Source organism: Zingiber officinale, chromosome 1B (genome assembly GCF_018446385.1).
Source record: "Zingiber officinale cultivar Zhangliang chromosome 1B, Zo_v1.1, whole genome shotgun sequence".
NCBI lineage: Eukaryota > Viridiplantae > Streptophyta > Magnoliopsida > Zingiberales > Zingiberaceae > Zingiber > Zingiber officinale.
The window spans coordinates 135461191-135482615 of record NC_055986.1 but is presented as its reverse complement, the minus strand read 5'-3'; the positions used below and the strand labels follow the sequence as shown (position 1 = coordinate 135482615).

Sequence of the window (21425 nt, the reverse complement as noted above, 5' to 3'; positions counted from 1 at the left end):
GGTGTGCTAGCACCTTGGTAAGGTTCGGCCAAGCAAGGAGGAGAGGGAGAGGAAGAGCTTCAAGAGGAGGAAGAAGAAGATACACCACTTGAATGGAAAAATGAAATCCACATTCATCCCAAAGTGGCCGGCCACTCTACCTTGTGAAAACTCACAAATTAATTGCATTAATTGCAATTAATATGAATCCATTAAAGAGAATGGCTTTGTAACTTCCATGAGGTGGCAACCATGATGATGTGGTGCATCATCATTGGTCCACATCAATGCCAACTCACCAATGAGGTGGCATAAAGTCAAGTCAAACTTGACTTTTAAACTTCCTCTCAAGTCAAGTCAAACTTGACCAAATCTCTTCCATGGTTGATTTAATCTAACCATTTGATTCAAGCCAACTTAATATAATGAATCTAATTCATTTAATTAAATTGATTCAATGAGTCAAAATCTAAATTAGACTCATTGAACACATGAATCAACTTGAGTCGAACTCAAGTTAGCCCAATTAGGATTACTCTTAATCCAATTTGATTCATCAAATGAATCTAATCCTCTTGGTTCATCATATGAATCTAATCTCCATCTAATTGTCCTTAGTGTGTGACCTAACGTTGGCAATGCCCCTAAACACATTTAGGAGCATAAGTAATGAGCGGTATCTAGCAACACATCATTACTACCCAAGTTACAAGAATGTCGAGATCCGACATCACCTTGTGACTACCAATTGTGACTCCTCACAAAATAATGACAAGTGTCCTTCTATCCTAGACATCTAGATTGATCAATATGAGGCATAGACCGTGTCATCCTCTAATCAATCTAAATCTTGAACTCCAAGTAGACTCACTCGATCAAATGAGCTCAACATCTCATGTTGACTCATTTGGGCATGGCCATGCACTTAGTGGTCTCACTCTATCAAGAATATTGATGTCGCTCCCGTCATATGGGAGGGATAGATCCCATCTACATCACTCACATCCCTCTGCATAATTTGTTACATACCCGGTAATCGCCTTTATAGTCCACCCAGTTACGGGTGACGTTTGACGAAACCAAAGTACATAACTCCTTATGTAGGGATCCAGTGACTTGGTCTAAGGACTAATAGTCATACTAATAGCCACGTGAGAAAGTATATGACACTCATATAACGATCCATGATACTTTCTCATCAGTATTCATTCTCCAATGTATACCCATATGTCACTTGATATCTCTATATCCATGACTTGTGAGATCAAGTCATCGAGCTGACTTACATGCTAGTCTTATTGCATTAACATTGTCCCTGAATGTTAATACTCGACTAGGAATGATTTAGAGTAGTGTTCCCTATATCATCTCACTATCGATTCAACTAATCGATTGATATATGTATGAACATTCTACTCAAGGACGCTATTATACTTAGTCTATTTGACACTAATACAAATAAGTATAATAATCAAACAAATGTCTTTATTAATATACAAGAATATGATACAATGAGTCCATACAATTATCAAATGATTGGCTCTAGGGCTCTAACTAACATAAACATGAGTCTTTGATTATGATTCCTAGCTCAATACAAATTGGGGAATAAGTCAATAATAAAAATAATCCATATAAATAGGTCACTTCCACCTATTAAATAAGTGTTCTTGTCTATTTTAACAAAGATTTAGACTAAAGAATTAATTTGGAGAACTTTTAAAAACTAGAAGATTAAATTGGATCAATTGAAAAAACTGAGGGACAAAATAGGACCGAGTCAAACAAACATGAAGGCCTAAACTAGGAATTAACCAATTTCTTTTCCTACTTCAACATATTGCATGATTGACCATTCTATTTATATTTGTTTTATTATGCTTTCGGGACATGATTAAGTTAGATTAGTGCGGAGTAGAATTATTATTATAAAATAAAGATTTAAATATTGATAAAGTTGAGAAAAAAAATCTTTTATCAATTATAATTTTTTAATTTATTTATTCACATAGGATCGTGGGACTGCTGGATGGAGGATATCACCTTTCACTATCATATATTCGTTTTATTAGGCTAATAGTTGTGTAATATATTTTATTTATTTATTGAAGACAAGGTTCATGGCAACTTTTGTCGCACTTCTCTAGCGGATATTTTATTATATGAAGAATGGCAGTCTCGCATATGATGTTGGCCCGGTGGCGAAAAAGCTAAGAATTAAAAAGTAATAGATGTCAGTGCAGTGAACATTTAAGACCACAACTTACGTCGAGACAGGTACTGAAATGAGTCGGCGTACCATTTTATTTAATGTGATCTGAAGCTTTAAGGATCAATAATTTTAATGGTCAGAATTGGGCCAACCAGAAAATAAATTTAAAGTATTTAATTAATACATATTATTTTAAAAATACAATTAATTATTGATATAAAAGGATAATTTTTAAAAATTAAATATGAAAATAGAAAAAAAAATATAATTAATTTATAAAATATAATATTATTTGGACACGTGATGCTAAAAACTTAGGGAAAAATCGATTCTAACTAGTAATTAGATCAAGAAGAGTGGCGTCCACGTATTCTCCACATATAGTAGTCATAATTTAATATCGATATATTGACTGCCGATCCACAAGACCAGAGCTGCAGACGCGAGCGGAATCCAAAAATACATGGCTTCATTGATTGCGGGCCTTGCGGCCGAACCCCAACCCCACGCCGTGCTTGTCCCTGTTCCGGCGCAGGGCCACATCACCCCGTTCCTGCGCCTGGCCACCCTCCTCCTCGCTCGCCGCTTCCACGTCACCTTCGTCCTCACCGAGTACAACGCTCGCCGCCTGGCCCGGTCCCGGGGCCAAGACTGGGCCGCCGCCGCCGGCCCATCCTTCCGCGTCGAGACAATCCCCGACGGCCTCCCTCCGCCGCCTTCCGACAAGCAGGACGTGACGCAGGACGTCCCGGCAGTAGCCTTGTCCGTGCGCTCCACGTGCCTCGGCCCCTTCAGGGACCTCATGGCCCGCCTAGGACGCGCGCCTGACGTGCCGCCGGTAACAAGCATCGTATCCGACGGAGGTATGGGATTCACCGTCGACGAGGACTTCGGCGTGCCTGTGTTCTTCTTCTTCACGCACAGCGCCTGTGGCGGCTGGAGCTACCTTCACTATCCGGACCTGGTCAGCAGAGGCTACACGCCTCTCAAAGGTACAAAATTTAACCGAATTAAAGAAATAGACCGTAAGAAAGAACAAAATAATTAATAGAATTTATTTCGCAATTATTTATTGGCAACAGACGAAAGTGTTTTTTTTTTTTTAATGAAACAGACGAAAGCTTCTTGACGAACGGGTACCTGGACACGCCCATTGACTGGATCCCCGGCCTGGAGAACCTCCGCCTGCGGGATTTCCCCACCTTCGTCCGCACCACTGACCCTGATGACGTCATGCTCAATATTATTGTCCGCCGTGCCACCGTCGACGCCCCTCGATGCGCAGGCTTGATCCTCAACACATTTGCCGCTCTTGAGGGCCCTGTTCTCGCCGCGATCCGTTCCAAGTACCCCAACCTCTATGCCATCGGCCCGCTCCCCTTCTCCCCAGTCTCCTCCTCCCTCTGGAACGTGGAAGTGGATTGCCTCCGGTGGCTGGACGCCCAACCCGACGCCTCCGTCCTCCACGTAAACTTCGGCAGCATCACGGTGGTCACAAAGTCGCAGCTGAAAGAGTTCGCGTGGGGCCTGGCGCGAAGCGGGCACCGGTTCCTGTGGGCGGTGAGGCCGGATCTATTGCGGGATGGCGATGCTGCGGCGATAGTGAAAGAGATGGCGGCGAAAGTGGGGGATCGAGGAGCGGTGGTTGGGTGGTGCGACCAGCAGAGGGTTTTGGCTCACCCGGCGACGGCGGCGTTCCTGTCGCATTGCGGGTGGAACTCGACGCTAGAGAGCGTGGTCGAAGGCAGGCCTGTCGTATGCTGGCCCTTTTTCGCCGAGCAACAGACCAACTGCCGGTACTTATGCGCGACGTGGCGTATAGGCGTGGAGATCTCCGGCGAGGTGACTCGGGAGGAGGTGGAGCGCTGCGTGCGCACCGTAATGGCGGATGAAGAATTGCAGCGCAGGGCGGCCGAATGGAAGGAGAAAGCGAGGGATGCTACCGGCCCAGGTGGCTCCTCCACAACCGATCTGGATAGGCTGGTCGTCAGTTTGATGCAGAAGAGGAAGCGATCAGTGTCGTGAATTTAAGTCCGTGCGGGCCGTGCCCGATTGCACCGCTGGATGTCCTATTTACTTTTCCTCCCCATGTGATTATCGTTTTATTTAGGACAAGGCGTTAACAAAAACCTTATTTATCAAAAATATATCTTTTTACCTTTTTTTCATTTTATCCTCCTAATTATTTTTTTTTCTATCTCAGTATTTCTCTTTCTTTTCCTCTTTCTTATCCTCTTTTACACAATTCTTCTAAAAATATTTTAACATATCTAAAAAAAAATAAAAATAAATAATGAATAACATATTTGAATATCCACATCTCATGCCAATAGAAATATCATGCATCCTTTTAATCCCATGATATTTACCAAATCTTTCCAATGTGGAACTTTGATTGAATCTAAACAATCCTCCCTTCAAACGAAGAACCACAATTACTCTCATGGTTCGGGCCTTCGGGCCTTCCCGCGAGCTGGTCACTCTAATCTACTCTGAGCCTCCCTACAAGCATCCATCTGGTCACCTTGACTTACTTCGGACCTCCCCGTGAGCATTCGGTTACCTTGACCTGCTTTAGGCCTCACTACGAGCATACGGTCGCCCTGACTGCTCCAAGCCTCCCCGTAAGCATCCAGTCGTTCTGACCTGCTCCAAGCCCACCCTCAACTTCGTTCAAGGTCACCCCATATGACATCTGGTCCGGACCATGACTCTGATATCATTTGTTGTGATTGAAAGGATGTACACATATTTCTATAATGACATGATATTGTCCACTTTGGGCTTAAACCCTTATGACTTTGTTCTTGGGCTCGCCCCAAAAGGCCTCATGCCAATGGAGATATCATGCATCCTTTTAACCCCATGATCTTTACCAAATCTTTTTAATGTGGGACTTTGATTGAATCCCAACAACTCATATCAGTTCCTGTGGATTTTTGAGGTTTCAAGGATTTCAAATATGTTATCCATTGTTTATTTCGGCTTCTCATAGGTGTTATAATGTAATAAGGAAGAATCACCAAAATTCTCCATGTTAGGCCTGATATGAAATCATATCAGACCCAATATAGGCCTGATATAGAATGATATCAGGATATCAGGCCAAACATGGAAAATTTTGGTGATTCTTTTTTATTATATTTTAACACCTCTGAGAAGTCGAAATAAACAATGGATAATATATTTAAACTCCTTGCAATCCTAGAAATCCATATGAACTAAAATAGATGCAATCAGAGCTCTATAGGTCCATCAGTGAATTTTGATCGAAATCCACTAATGGATCTCGAGAGCTCCGATTGTATCCATTTCAGTTCCTGTGGATTTTTAGAGTTGCAAGGAGTTCAAATATACTATCCATTGTTTATTTTGGCTTCTCGGAGGTGTTAAAATGTAATAAGAAAAAATTACCAAAATTATCCACGTTGGGCCTGATATGGAATCATATCAAGCGCAACGTGAGCCTCAAAGTGGAGAATTTTGAAAATTCTTACTTATTACATTTTAACACCAATGAGAAGCTGAAATAAATAATGGATAGCATATTTGAACTCTTTGCAACCTCAGAAATCCATATGAACTAAAATGGGTGCAATCGGAGCTCTCTATGTCCATCAGTGAGTTTTGATCGAAATCCACTGATGGACTTCGAGAGCTTTGATTGCACTCATTTTAGTTCCTGTGGATTTCTAGGGTTGCAAGGAGTTCAAATATGTTATCCATTGTTTATTTCGGCTTCTCAGAGGTGTTAAAATGTAATAAGAAAGAATCGTCAAAATTTTTCACGTTTGGCCTGATATGGAATCATTTTAAACCCAACGTGGGCCTGATATAAAATTATATTAGGCCCACGTTAGGGCCGATATAAAATGATATCAGGCCCACATTGGCCTGATATGAAATCATATCAGGCACAACGTGAGCCTCAAAGTGGAGAATTTTGATAATTCTTCCTTATTACATTTTAACACCTCTGAGAAGCCGAAATAAATAATGGATAACATATTTGAACTCCTTGCAACTTCTGAAATTCGTATGAATTGAAATTGGTGCAATCGGAGCTCTCTAGGTCCATTAGTGGGTTTCGATCAAAATCCACTATTGGACCTAGAGAGCTCCAATTGCACGTATTTCAGTCCCTGTAGATTTCTGGGGTTGTAAGGAGTTTAAATATGCTATCTATTATTTATTTTAGCTTATCAGAGGTGTTAAAATATTTTTAGAAGAATCAACGTGCAAAAGAGAGGAAAAAAGAGAAGAGAAAAGAGAAGAAACGTTAGATGTATAGGAGGAAAAGAGAAGGGAGAGAAATGATAGACAAAACTAAAAAGAAAAGTAATCATGAGGATAGAATGGAAAAAGTACAGTAGAAAAATATATCTTTTGATAAATAATAAAATAACATACGTTTTTTTATAAATTTAAAAACTTGAATACGTCTTTTGGTAAATTATTGTTTTATTTTAGATTTGTAATTTTTTTTTAAAATCCTGGTAATAGTTCGGTTCTATTAAAATTGTTCCGTGGCCACTAAAATAAAGGATTTGATTCTTAGATATTTGGTTAATGGTTTACCGGGCCTAATGTAAGATTTGCAATTTAATTGGTTTGTAAACGAAGATTTGTGGAATATTAAGGTCCATAATGTTTATATTATATATAAATATATTAGAAAATAATTATTATAAATAAATAGTTATTTATTTCCTAGTTATAAGGGAATAATTATTATTAGAAAATAGTTATTTATTTCCTACTTATTAGAGAATAATTATTATTAGGAAATATTTATTATTTTTATAATTTATGTATTTTCTTATTTTCACTTGTAATGATATTTATATATATCATATGCTATCATTAATAATATATGTGAATTCTATCGTCAATATGGTATCAAAGCGATAAGCATAACAACAATTTTTTAATTTTTCTTTCTTTCTTTTTCTCCTCTCTTCCGCGTTTCCTTTTCTCATGGTTAAAAAAAAAACCTTAGCTTTCTTCTCCTTTCTCTACCACTGGCGTCAATGGGATTTGCCGCTGTCACATCTTTTCTACTGTTCACTTGTTGCTGCGGTCAGAGGAGGCGTCGTCGTCCAAAGGCAGCCCACCGTCGACCTTATCGCCGTAAAAAAAAGTTCTTTCTGTCCGACCGCTTCTGTGATCTCTTTAGCTTTCTTAGAATCTTCTTTCTCCCCTATTTTCCTTTCTTATGTTTTTTTGTCCTAAAAAAAAAAAAATCTCTTTTCTGACTTCCTCATTTCCATCGTATAATAATTTTGTTTTCTTCTTTTAAAAGGTCCATTAATAGCGATGTTCAATTCCTCCTCTTTTCTCTTTCTCTTCTTATTTTTTTCTCATTGCAAGAGCAATATTATTATCTTTTTTTTCTTAAGTTTAAAGATATCAAATTTCATCCTTCTCTTTCTCCTCTCCTTTGTTTGTTCCTTTATGAGTATTGTTTTAACCATCTTCTAATAGACCAAATAGCAAGTTTTTTTTTCTAAGTTTTGTTCTCCTTTGTTTGTTCCTTTATGAGTATTGTTTTAACCATCTTCTAATAGACCAAATAGCAAGTTTTTTTTCCAAGTTTTGTTCAATAGCAGATTTTCTACGTCTGCTCCAGCATATGCAGCCACCAAAATGCAACCTTCTGCTCTTATTCCGATGACAAGTCAGATTCCATAATTCAAACAACAACACCTCGTCTCCTTCTAGTTATTGTCTTCTTTCATCAAAGGCAAAGTTTAACATATCGTCGTTTCGTTGATGATTTTGCTCTAAAAGAATACCCATCAGACGCCTTCTACAATGGTTGCCACTGACGACATCACTCGCCGACTATTTCTCATAAATACTCCTGATTCATCTTCCAAACAATGCACGATTGCATGCTCTTCGACTGAGGTTGAATATCGCGCCATTGCCTCTGCGACATCTGAGATCCAATGGCTTAAGTCACTTTTGACAGATCTGCTTCTTCCGGTTACCACGCATGTTGTGCTTTTCACTGCTAATTTGGGTCTCCGAACTGCGAGTTACTCATATTCCTGCTGAAGATAAGTTGGCTGATGCACTTACCAAGTCGCTTTCTCGACCTTGGCTGTTTGGTATTTGTGACAAGATTGATGTCATTCTGGGACACCATTTTGAGAGGGCGTATTAGGAAATAATTATTATAACTAAATAAATATTTATTTCCTAGTTATTAGGGAATAATTATTATTAGAAAATAGTTATTTATTTCCTAATTATTAGAGAATAATTATTATTAGGAAATACTTATTATTTTCCTAATTTATATATTTTCCTATTTTCACTTATAATAATATTTATATATACCATATGCTATCATTAATAATATGTATGAATTCTATCCGCAATAAAATATACCTGACCTCGAGTGGGGCTCGGTGTCCTAATCAGACATGGCCCAAACTCGTAAATGAGTCAACAAATCGATTATTTGCTAAACTGGTTAAATGAAAGATTGATTATCTATTAATGTGGTTAAATGGGTTGGAATCGGTCAATCTGGGATCGAGTTGAGGTTCTAGTAAAAAATTAGTTGTGAACTAGCCGCTTGTACTGTCGATTTAATAAAGTTTTTTTTTCGATTTAATAGAGTTTTTTTTAAAATTTATTGTTGTTGTTGAGTTGTTTTTTAAAATGAGATTATTTGATATTTTTTATTAAAAACTATGATTTAGCGTATGTTATTCTCCAAACACTTCATTTCATTATTTTCACATCATCTTTTCTACTCTCGTCTTCTAATTTTAAAATCTCAATCACTAAATTTTGTTTCTCAAATCCTAATAGAAGAAATTTCTGTAGTAATATGATTACGCTAACACAGTAATCTATAATTGCACCAATAAATGACAAACATGTAATAAACAGTAATAAGAGTAAGGTTAAGAATTTGTGTATCTCCGGTTGAAGCGTCGAGCTAGCCGACTGTCTTTAGAGAATTTGTTGCCGCCCACGGTGTAGAGGCTCTCCGGTAAAATCCTCCCAAGATCCGACAACCGCTCGCGCCGTTCGTAGGTGCACTCCAAGACGAACGCTGCACTCGGACTCAACCTCAGATCGCAGAACCAAGCCTCAGAACTTGGAAAGAAGAAGAAGAAGAAGAAGGAGAAGAAAGCAGAGAGCAGAGGAATGCTTTGCTTTCGGAGTGTTTTGAGAAGGAGCAGAGGAAGTGTATTTATACACTTAAAGCAGTGCAGAGGAAGCGACGCACACTTTGCTTCTGCTTCGCGGGTGCGCTGCTTCGTATCCTCACGCGACGCGGACAGAACCGAACAGATGCCATCGCGCTGCTTCGCTTCCTCGCGCGGACAGAACCGAACCACCAGGTGCAAGGGACAGAACCAAATCGGACCAACAAAAATAAACCAGGTCACCAAACTGGCAAAAACAGACTAGGCCACCCGCAAGCGCGAGGCCCACGAGCTGGGGATTCGCACTGCTTCGCTTCATCGCGCGCGTCGTGCCCGATTTATGGATTTCCGGCTCGAACCCCCCGAAACCACCTGATTTGGGCTCAGCCCGCGCATGCGTGTAAGCCCCCCTTAACATTGCTAAGCATGGATGGAAGGACTCCATATATAAGGCCTCCTAACCTTCTTGGCTTAGCAATGTGAGACTAAAAGCATAAGGGATAATATGAATTAAAACTCAACAATCCCCCACTAATTCAAATTATTTTAGTCGAAAACAAAGATAAGTTCTGAGGCTTGGTTGCAATGAGCTTTTAGTGAAAATACATTCCGGTTTGAATTTTCACCTAAGTACACCAATCTTATTCACATAGGTTTGAAGAGAATTGAGTCTTGATCTTAAACCTTTTATATGTGAAGATCAATTGGTAACAACTCATCACTGGCGACGGTTGAATCCTTCTGGGTTGGTGCATTACGGCCATGCCACCGAATCTTGTTTCATAAGTGCTAAGGAGAGTTGCCTAGACCCCCCACACTGCGGCCCCAGTGTTACACTTACATAGGTGAGTTCTCCAAGGATGTACTGCAAGCATCCTATCATTAAGACCTTGAACTCATTAAGAGCTCCTAAGCTCATCCTTACTAGCAGTCAAGCATCTATCCAGGGAAGAGACTATGAGATTACATCTCAATCAATTTGATGCTTACGGTTCACCCTTATAACTTGTTTGTACCACATTGAACCTACTTCTTCGAATCTCCAATCAGATAGGCTGGGCTGCCGTTATAGGTGAAACCTGTAGGACTGTTGGGCCGGCTAGAAGGGTTGGTAAATAACCTGTCAATTAAAAACAGACAACCCTTCCTCGAACGATTAAGCTAACACTTGTAAAATGAATTAAGCAGATAAATAAAAGCATAAAAGAAAAGACGAGGCACCAGATGTTTACTTGGTTACAACCGATGTGGTTGTTAATCCAAGGAAGATTAAGCTCAAAAACTCATTCAGGCGGAGAAGCCTCTTACAGCGTTTAGGCACAGAAAACAGAAGCTTAATTACAACCAAAGCATACAAGTGTTTGGAAATAGAATGATCGTGATTGTTGAAAAAGCTTCTGGACCAAGGCTATATTTATAGCCTTGGTCGGGGCGCCTGGAAGGGTTCCGGGCGCCCTGGGGGGATAAAATTTATCCCCCAACGGTTGGATCGAGTCAAAGCTCGATCCTATGAAAAGGTCACTTCCGGGCGCCGGACAGCCCGGCGCCCGGACAGCTTCCGGCACTCGGAGCCAAAAGTCAACCTAGTTGACTTTTGGTCCTGGCTCTCTTCTCGATTCAGCTCGCCTCTGGTCCGGATCTTTCTGCCCCGGCTCCGCTTGCTTGGGTGATCTCGACATCGGAATAGGGCTCACCCAACCCAACTTCGGTCTTCGAGCGTGCTTCCTCGGCTTCGTCCCTTGGAACCGCGCGTGTCCTTCTCGTCCACTGCATTTCATCCGCAGACTTGCCCTCTGGCCGCACCCGGCCGACCTTCGCGCTTAGTCGCCTCTTGCTCCCGAGCAATCTTTCGCCCGGCTTTCGTCAAACGCTGCAAGCTTCCTTCTCGTCCGGTGTACTCTTCCGCACAGCTCCCTTCCCGTGCCGTCCTTCTCGCTAGCTGCGTCTTCCGCTCGAGTACCTGTGTTCCTAAGCTCCTGCACACTTAGACACAAGGTTAAATACAACACAGGACCTAACTTAACTTGTTGATCACACCAAAACAACCTTGGGGTTCCAACAATCTCCCCCTTTTTGGTGTGATCAACCCAAGTTAAGCTAGGGTCAAAAATAGATATGAAATTAAATAATTTATTGTAATAATATGCAACAAGATAGAAAAAATTAAATTTTGAAAATTTTTAATTTTCAATTTGTACCTCCCCCTAGACTTATACTTTCCTTCTCCCCCTTTGATCACAATAAAATGGGGTTTAAAATTCTAAGGGTTTAAAGACTTAGAAAATTTTGAAAAGTTATCTGTTAAAATATTTCTAAGTCAACAATAGTTTTTTTTTTTTTGGAAAAGTTTCTAAGTTAAAAAAAGCTTTCTAAGCCCAAAAGACTTTTATGCAAGAAAATTTAAACAAAAAAAAATTTCTATGCATTTATTAGTTCTTAATTCTATTTATCAGAAAGTTTTAAATTTCTATTTTAACTTATCATAATTTCTTAAATCAATCTTTTTCAGATTTAAAACCGCAAGTATTAAACATGTAAAAATTTATATCATGTTAATTTCTATTTTTTGAATTTCTACTTCACAAAAATATTTGAATAGCATAAATTTTAACTTGATAAAAGTTTTTGACAATATAAGAAGTTCTTTCGGAAATGTGCAAAATTTGTTCGAAAGACTATTTTGTAATTTGCAAGAATTTTTTAACAATAAGAGTTTGCAGGAATCTATTAATAATAGATTTCTTAATCTGAAAATTTTGTTTGATGAATCAATTTCTAATTCACAAGACTTTTTCAGTAAAGTAATTTGTAATTCGAAATTTTTAGATCCGGAAAAGGTTTTTGAAAAATCACTTTGTGATTCGCAAAAATCTTTCAGTAAACTATTTTGTAATTCAAAAATTTTAGATCCGGAAAAAGTTTTCGATAATATTTCTAAGTTGCATAATTCTTTCGTAAAAATATTTTGTAATTTGCAACAATTATTCGACCGAAGATTTTCTAATCCGAAAAGTTCTTTCGATAATTCAAATTTTGGTTCGCAAAAATCTTCAGGTAATTTGATTAATTGAACCAGTTGTTCAGAGGGTAGAGGCCATACCTTACTTACCTCGTCGGCCGTTGGTTCTCCCCCTGTTGAATTAATTTCTTCCGAAGATTCTCCCCCTTCATCGATCTCGGGATGTACTTCGACTGTTGGAGTTATCTTGGTAATTTCTTCCGTCTCGGATTCTTCTGATGACGGCTCGATGTCTATTGAGGAGACGACTTCAACCGGTTCTTCATAGAGCATTAAGAACTTTTTCCAAAGTTCTTTCGCGCTTTTGTACTCTCCGACTCTATCGAAATCTTTAGTTGGTATTGCGCTTAGAATGTGAAACTCTGCCCGACCGTTTGCCATTGACTCGTCACGTTGCTTCTTGTTCCATAGGCGTAGATCGAGTTCTTCTCCATTCGTTGTCTTTGGTGCTTCATAACCTGTTTTCATTATTTGAGAAATACCAATATCAGAGTTAAGAAATACCGTCATTTGTTGCTTCCAAGAAGCAAGCTCCCCCTCGAATGCTGGTGGGTAGTCGCTAGCTCCGGCCATTGTTTTGTTGCTTCAGACGGCGGTTAGTCCTTCTGAGGCGTACTCGGCTCTGATACCACTTGTAGGACCGTTGGGCCAGCTAGAAGGGTTGGTAAATAACCTGTCAATTAAAAACAGACAACCCTTCCTCGAACGATTAAGCTAACACTTGTAAAATGAATTAAGCAGATAAATAAAAGCATAAAAAAAAGACGAGACACCAGATATTTACTTGGTTACAACCGATGTGGTTGTTAATCCAAGGAAGATTAAGCTCAAAAACTCCTTCAGGCGGAGAAGCCTCTTACAACGTTTAGGCACAGAAAACAGAAGCTTAATTACAACCAAAGCATACAAATGTTTGGAAATAGAATGATCGTGATTGTTGAAAAAGCTTCTGGACCAAGGCTATATTTATAGTCTTGGTCGGGGCGCCTGGAAGGGTTCCGGGTGCCCTGGGGGGGATAAAATTTATCCCCCAACGGTTGGATCGAGTCAAAGCTCGATCCTGTGAAAAAGTCACTTCCGGGCGCCCCGGAGCCAAAAGTCAACCTAGTTGACTTTTGGTCTGTGCTGCTCACCTCGGTCCGGGTCTTTTGCTCCGCTTGCTTGGGTGATCTCGACATCCGGAATAGGGCTCACCCGAACCTAACTTCCGGTCTTCTCGAGCGTGCTTCCTCCCGGCTTCGTCCTCGGAATTGCCAGGTCCCTTCTCGTCCACCAACAGACTCATCCAGACTTCCCCTCGCACCCCGTGCCGACCTTCGTGCTAGCTGCGTCTCTTGCTCCCCGAGCAATCTTCCGCTCCGACTTTCGTACCTCGAAACCACCGCGCGCACTTCCTTCTCGTCCGCTGGTGTACTCTTCCACAGCATCTCGTCCCTCGGATGCACAGCGTGCCGTCCTTCTCGCTAGCTGCGTCTTCCGCTCGAGTACCTGTGTTCCTAAGCTCCTGCACACTTAGACACAAGGTTAAATACAACGCAGGACTTAACTTAACTTGTTGATCACACCAAAACAACCTTGGGGTTCCAACAAAACCAGGATAGGCCTCAGTCCCATTCCCTTACTGGATCTCTTGATTTTCTCAGAATCAAGTCCTTTAGTGAGTGGATCAGCAATATTGTCTTTTGAACTTACAAAGTCCAATGACACCACTCCAAGAGACACTAACTCACGAATAGACTTTAATCATATTCGTACATGTCTCTTCTGTTTCTAGTTATACTTGGAGCTTCTAATCTGAGGTATTGTTGTTTGATTATCAAAGTGTACTGAAATAGAAGGTATTGACTTCATCATCAAGGGAATTTCAGAAAGAAGACCCTTCAGCCAATCAGCTTCAGTTACTGTGGTATCCAAAGCACACAATTCTGCCTCAGATGTAGAACGGGTTATAATCGTCTGTTTAACAGACCTCCAAGCAACTGCACCTCCTCCAAGTGTAAAGACATAACCAGTAATGCCTTTACACTCAGCATTGTCCGCTATCCAACTAGCATCACTATATCCCTCCAGGACTGTAGGGAATCTCCCATACCACAAGCCCAAGGATATAGTGCCTTTTAGGTATTTGAGTACTCTGTCTAATGCATCCTAATGTGTTCTGTCCGGACAGCTGGTAAACCTGCTCAATTTCGATATAGCAAAAGAAATATCAGGTCTAGAACAATTTGCTAAATACATTAGACTACCTATTATTTGTGAGTATCTTAATTGAGATACTGCCACACCACTCTTATTCTTGTGGAGAGTTTTTGAAGGATCATATGGTGTGACTACAGATTTAACTTGGCTATAGCCATATTTCTCTAATACTCTCTCAATATAGAGTGACTGAGAAATTGCTATTCCATCAGTTGATCGAGTCAACTTCAGCCCTAAAATCATGTCAGCACAACCCATATCCTTTATATCAAACTTACCACTTAAGAGGGCCTTAGTCTCATTAATAATAGAAAGGTTAGAACCAAAAAGTAGAATATCATCTACATATAAACATAAGATAATACAACTATCACCTTTCATTTTAGCATACACACATTTATCAGAGTCATTCATTTCAAAGCCAAACGATAGCATAACACTATCAAATTTTTCGTGCCACTGCTTTGGGGCTTACTTCAAACCATAAAGAGATTTAACTAACCTACAGACTTTATTCTCATTTCCAGAAACTGCATGTCCCTCAGGCTGATCCATATATATCTCTTCTTCAAGATCTCCATTAAGGAATGTCATTTTGACATCCATTTGATGAACCTCAAGATGATATATGGATGCCAATGCTATCAACACTCGGATTGTAGTAATTCTAGTAACAGGAGAATAAGTGTCAAAATAGTCAATCCCTTCTTTCTGTTTAAATCCCTTAGCAACTAGGCGGGCTTTGAATTTATCTACTGACCCATCAGGTTTTAGTTTTCTTTTAAACACCCATTTACATCCTATAGTGTTACACCCAGGAGGTAAATCTACCTACTCCCAAGTGGCATTAGAGATAATAGAGTCCATTTCATTTTTAATGGCCTCTTTCCAATGCTTAGCTTCAGGAGAAGTCATAACATCTCTATATGTCATAGGGTCACCTTCTATATTATAGGTGATAAAGTCCTGGCCTAAATCCGTAGACACACGTTGCCTCTTGCTTCTTCTCAATTCTGTACACTCACTAGATTCATCTAGTCTAGAGTGACTTGAGGAAGGTATACCTTCTACGGATAATGGGGCCTCTTTGGAAGCAGGCTTATCTCTAGTAGGAATACTAGATATATACCGAGGTGTTCTCGTTTTCATAGGAAATATATCCTCAAAAAATGTAGCATCGCGAAGTTCGACAATAGTATTTGCATCTATTCCAGAAATTTCTGATTTAATAATCAGAAATTTATATGCAATACTATTTTGAGCATAACCAAAGAAGATACCATCTACGGTCTTTGGACCAAGTTTTTTTTCCTTCTGTGTTCAGGCACTAGTACCTTTGCAAGGCACCCCCACACTTTAAGGTATTTCAAACTTGTCCTCAGGCCTTTCCAAAGCTCATATGGGCTTTTATCCCTAGACCTCATGGAGATTCTATTTAACACATGGCATGCAGTGTATAGAGCTTCCCCCCACATGAAGTTGGGTAACCCAGAACTACCTAACATGGAATTAATCATATCTTCAAGGGTTCGATTTTTTCGTTCTGCTATACCGTTGGATTGAGGACTATATAGAGCAGTTACCTCATGAATTATACCTGTATCTTGACAAAATTTTTGAAACAGGTTTGAGGTAAACTCTCCACCCCTATCGGACCTTAACCTCATAACAGATTTATTTGTTTGATTCTCAGCTTCAGATTTAAAAATTATAAATTTATCTAAAGCTTCATCCTTAGTTTTCAGCAAATAAACATAACAATAACGAGAGTGATCATCAATGAAGGTGATGAAATACCTTTTATGATCTCTCGTTATTACACCGTTAAACTCACAACAGTCAGTATGGATCAATTCTAAAATATTAGAATTTCTTTCAACTGATTTGAAGGGTTTTCGGGTTTGTTTATATTGCACACAAACTTCACATTTTTTCTTATCATTTATAGCATGCTTAGGAATCATGTCTAGGTTCATCATCCTTTTCACGGTATTAAAATTGACATGTCCTAATCTGTCATGCCATATATCATAAGACTCAATGTTATATGAATAACCAATATCAGTAGATTTATTTAAGGTAGCATTTTCTTCATTGAGTTTAAATAAACCTTCATTAAGGTAACCTTTTCTAATAAAGGTTCCTAAATGTAATATTACAACTTTATTACATTTAAAGTTCAACTCATAACCAACACGGACTAACTTTGATCCGCTAATCAAATTCCGACGGACCGCTGGAACATGATGCACCTCATGCAGTGACATGACTTTTCCAGAGGTGAACCTCAGGTCAACTTGTCCTATTCCAAACACCCTGGCTGCAGAATGGTTCCCCATGGTTACGGAAGTGCCTTCAATTACCTGATAAGTAAGGAAGGCAGAGCGATCAGCACAACAGTGCACATTTGCACTAGTATCAACTAACCATTCATTAGGTTGATAGATCAAGTTTAGTTCGGGTTTGAAGGTAACAAACCTATTGCTGGTGTCGTCACTAGCAGTCACGACATTTGCTTGTGCTTTGATGTTGGACGTATTACTTTGGTTTTTCTCCTTGTCTTTTCGCTTATGACAGAATTTGGCATAATGTCCAATTTGTCCACATGCCCAGCACGGCTTGGTTACATTTTTCTTTTGAACCTTTGGTTTGGGTTTCATCTTGTTCTTCATTTTCTGATTTTTGAATTTCTTCTTGTCAGATGAGACTACTACATTTGCCTTTGGAATAAAATCCATAGGCATTCTTGTATCATCAATTTTATGTTGCTTCCGATGTTCTTCTTCGATATTTAAGGCAATCATCAAATCTTCTAGAGAGATTTTACCTCTCCGATGTTTAAGAGTCATGCCAAAATCTTCCCAACTCGAAGGCAATTTTTCGATGATTGATAAGACCTGAAATTTTTCGGGTAATGGCATATCTCCTTCGGCAAGACCATGAATTTGGACTTGGAATTCATGTGTCTGCTCAATTACAGATTTGCCTTCAACCATTTTGAAGTTTAGGAATTTTGCCACAGTGTACTTTTCTAAACCAGAATCTTAGGAGTTGTATTTTTTATCCAAAGATTTCCACAGCTCTTTAGCTGAAGAGGTTGAACAGTACACATTAAATAGTGCGTCTGAGAGGGCAGACAGGATCCTCCCATGGCAGAGATAATCCCTTTGCTTAAACCTCTGTAAGGCAAGCACTATAGACATGTTCCTCTTCATCAGGTGAAGGAGGATCTGTTTCTATAACGGAGAATAACCCTAGCGTAGTAAGCCAAAATTTCATCCGTTGTTGCCAACGTCTGAAGTTTTGCCCGAAAAATCTTTCGGGTCGGGCGCTAGCCTCATCAGACCCCGTTACCCTATCATTCATCATGTCTATTGATGCTACAACAAATTCTCTAAAATTGTAGTGATATGATTACGCTAACACAGTAATCTATAATTGCACCAATAAATGACAAGCATGCAATAAACAGTAATAAGAGTAAGGTTAAGAATTTGTGTATCTCCGGTTGAAGCGTCGAGCTAGCCGACTGTCTTTAGAGAATTTGTTGCCGCCCACGGTGCAGAGGCTCTCCGGCAAAATCCTCCCAAGATCCGACAACCGCTCGCGCCGTTCGTAGGTGCACTCCAAGACGAACGCTGCACTAGGACTCAACATCAGATCGCAGAACCAAGCCTCAGAACTTGGAAAGAAGAAGAAGAAGAAGAAGGAGAAAGCAGAGAGCAGAGGAATGCTTTTCTTTCGGAGTGTTTTGAGAAGGAGCAGAGGAAGTGTATATATACACTTGAAGCAGTGCAGAGGAAGCGACGCATGCTTTGCTTCTGCTTCGCGGGTGCGCTGCTTCGCATCCTCACGCGACGCGGACAGAACCAAATAGATGCCGTCGCGCTGCTTCGCTTCCTCGCGCGGACAGAACCGAACCATCAGGTGCGAGGGACAGAACAAAACCGGACCAACAAAAATAAACCAGGTCACCAAACTGGCAAAAACAGACCAGGGCGCCCGCAAGCGTGAGGCCCACGAGCTGGGGATTTGCACCTCCCCTGCGCATGATGATCGCGTGCGTCGCGCTCGGTTTATGGATTTTCGGCTCGAACCCCCCGAAACCACCTGATTTGGGCTCAGCCCGCGCATGCGTGTAAGCCCCCCTTAACATTGCTAAGCATGGATGGAAGGACTCCATATATAAGGCCTCCCAACCTTCTTGGCTTAGCAATGTGGGACTAAAAGCATAAGGGATAATATGAATTAAAACTCAACAATTTCATCTTGATCTCAAAAGGTTAAGAAAATAGTTAATCTGAATGTGGATCTCGATGACATTCAATTTATTGATGACGAATCAAGCAACTTTTGATAGATATAAGGAAATATTGAAATTTTTAACATTTGGGATGCTACATCTTTAAAATTGTCTATTTTACTAAGCATTTTAAAAAATCACTCTTCCGTCCGAAGACTTATGTGCAAATTATAAGTATTGTAAAATCTTTTATAAATTTCAATCGGACGGCAATTATAGGTCATTAACCTTTATCTAGTTAGAAATCTGTCATTATTTGGCTAGTTTAAAAAAAAAATAGATTTGCTATCTTAATGATCCTCCTAATGTCAATTTCATGGATATGAAGGGAGGTAAATACAGGTACATAAACGTTAGATGCAACAACCATTGACCATTACGCCATTATTTGGCTCTAATAAAATTATTATTCTACTAATTGACAACTATTAATTAACCATCCCACCTCTTATAAAATGGAGGTATTATCCCTCTTTGAAACAATCAAAAAATTCTCTTCTCCGCTTCTTTCGAAAGCTTGTAAAAATAATTTTCTCTACTTTTGTGATTCTCAAATAAGAGGGATAATCTTCCCCTCTTGTAATAGAAGTTTCATATTTTCTTTACAATACTCTCCTTATAACATATCTTATAAATATAAGGGTGAGTTTTTTTAAGAGCGTTGCTTTGCCATGTGCATTTGTGAATCCGAATTCCAAAAACAAATTATCGTGAATTTCAATATGGAATCAGAGTAAGAAGGTTGATTTTGATTAAGCTTATTTTGTGCACTAGTCTGAACAACCACAAACTTTTATATGTTCTATTAACATGGGAGATATGCAAGCAAGTTCAACACATCCTTTTCTCTTTTCATTTGCCATTCTCTCTGCATCTAATTACTTCTCTTGGGCCACTCAAGTTAAAAGATTTTTAAACTCAAGAAAGCTATTGCATTATATTACAAATGACTCTCTTGTCGAGTCAGACCTTTCCTTCAAAGCTTGGAAAGAGAAGGATGATAAAATATTTAGTCTTTGTCAAATTCTATGGATAAACCCTATAGAATAATGGTCATATGTGCCCTAGTGATCCTCTAAGAGGAGATGAATAATATGTATGAGCAATAATCAAATCTAGGAAGAATTTTCGAGATCAAAAGACAAATTGCATATTAAAAGGAACAAAAAATTATTTTCTAGGTATTACAAAGATTTATGGCATAATACCTTGAGGTCGATTACAACCGACCTCAAATTTTGACAACAATAAAGAGAGGAAGATATGACATTTGGTCTTCTTATGTTTCTAAAAGAATCATATGCCCCCCTACATTAAGAGATTCTGAGGATGAAAACTTTGCTCCCCATCAAGAGGTCCTAGCTATGATTCAGAGCTGCGCAACAAGCATGAGACTTGAAACCTCACAATCAAAGGGTCATTGCTTCACTGTAGATCTAAAAGAATAAAAGACGAATATGTTGGTGTAATTTTCCTAGGTCGAGGTTAACTAGTTTGACTAATCTTAAGTTGACTTAAGCTTGATCTTGATATTTGAGTTTTGATGTTTGACAATATACGGAGATTACAAGTGCAATGGTCTGTTTGGGGATACTACAATAAAAGTGACTTTTCGCAGTGCAACTATTGGTGTTGTTTGTACTAACGGTCTAACTCAGATTTTGATGAATGACAAGTGAGTTAAGTTAGGTAGTTTGTGATCTAATTGCATTACCAAGTGTGCAGGAATTGACAAGTCCAACAGATCGGACACTAAGCTGAAATTCAGCTAGGTCTGAGGGACTAGATATATAGCTAGTGCAAAGTCTAGATAGGTCAACGGGTCGACCGGATATCTAGTAGAAAGTCCGGTTGGGTCCATGGGACCGGACAACCAGTAGAAGTCCAATTGGGTCTGTGGATCAGACAACTAGCATGAAGACCTGGTGGGTCAGAAGACTAGTTAAACCAATTGCAAGATGGTAAGTAAAGGTAAGTCACTGGAGGAGAGTGACTTTGTGAAAGCGCGTCCCGATTGAGGAACAGTAGGCGTCGATTCAGGTTAGGTCCATTTTAGATCCCTAATCTGAGACCTTGACTAGTTTCTGGTTCTAGGAGGACAAAAACTAGCTAATTACTACTTCTTATTTTTTACTATGCTAACTTTGTTTTGTAGGTTAGATGTTTTAGTTTGGACTAACACAAATTGCAAGGCAAAAGGAGCAAAAAGCCTTCGGATGAACAGTACCCGAAGGTGCCTTCAATGGCTATGGAAGACACCCATTGAAGGCACCTTCGCACTGTTCATGGTGTTGGATTGTGAAAACGCTAGGGGCGGGGGTTGAATAGCATTCAAAAAATTCGTAACAAAAAAAGTCGAGTACGCAGCGAAAATACGAAAGACATAATGCTAACACAAACAAATTTTACTTGGTTCGGAGCCTTCGTCGACTCCTACTCCAAGGCCCGCACTCGTTGAGTGCTATCGTTGGGTAATCACTAATAATTAGAAAAGATGTTTACAAAATGAGTACAGGAACTTGCAAAATGAAATTACCGACAACA

At 39.6% G+C, this 21425-nt stretch overlaps 1 protein-coding gene across 1 annotated transcript; it reads left to right on the top strand.

The window, feature by feature from the left end:
* Nucleotides 1–2654: 2654 nt before the first annotated feature.
* On the top strand, nt 2655–4359 carry LOC121980711 (linamarin synthase 2-like). Its single transcript, XM_042532879.1, has 2 exons — nt 2655–3183; nt 3306–4359. The coding sequence occupies exons 1-2, from the start codon at nt 2655–2657 to the stop codon at nt 4214–4216; spliced, it is 1440 nt and encodes a 479-aa protein (XP_042388813.1). The 3' UTR covers nt 4217–4359.
* Nucleotides 4360–21425: the final 17066 nt, after the last annotated feature.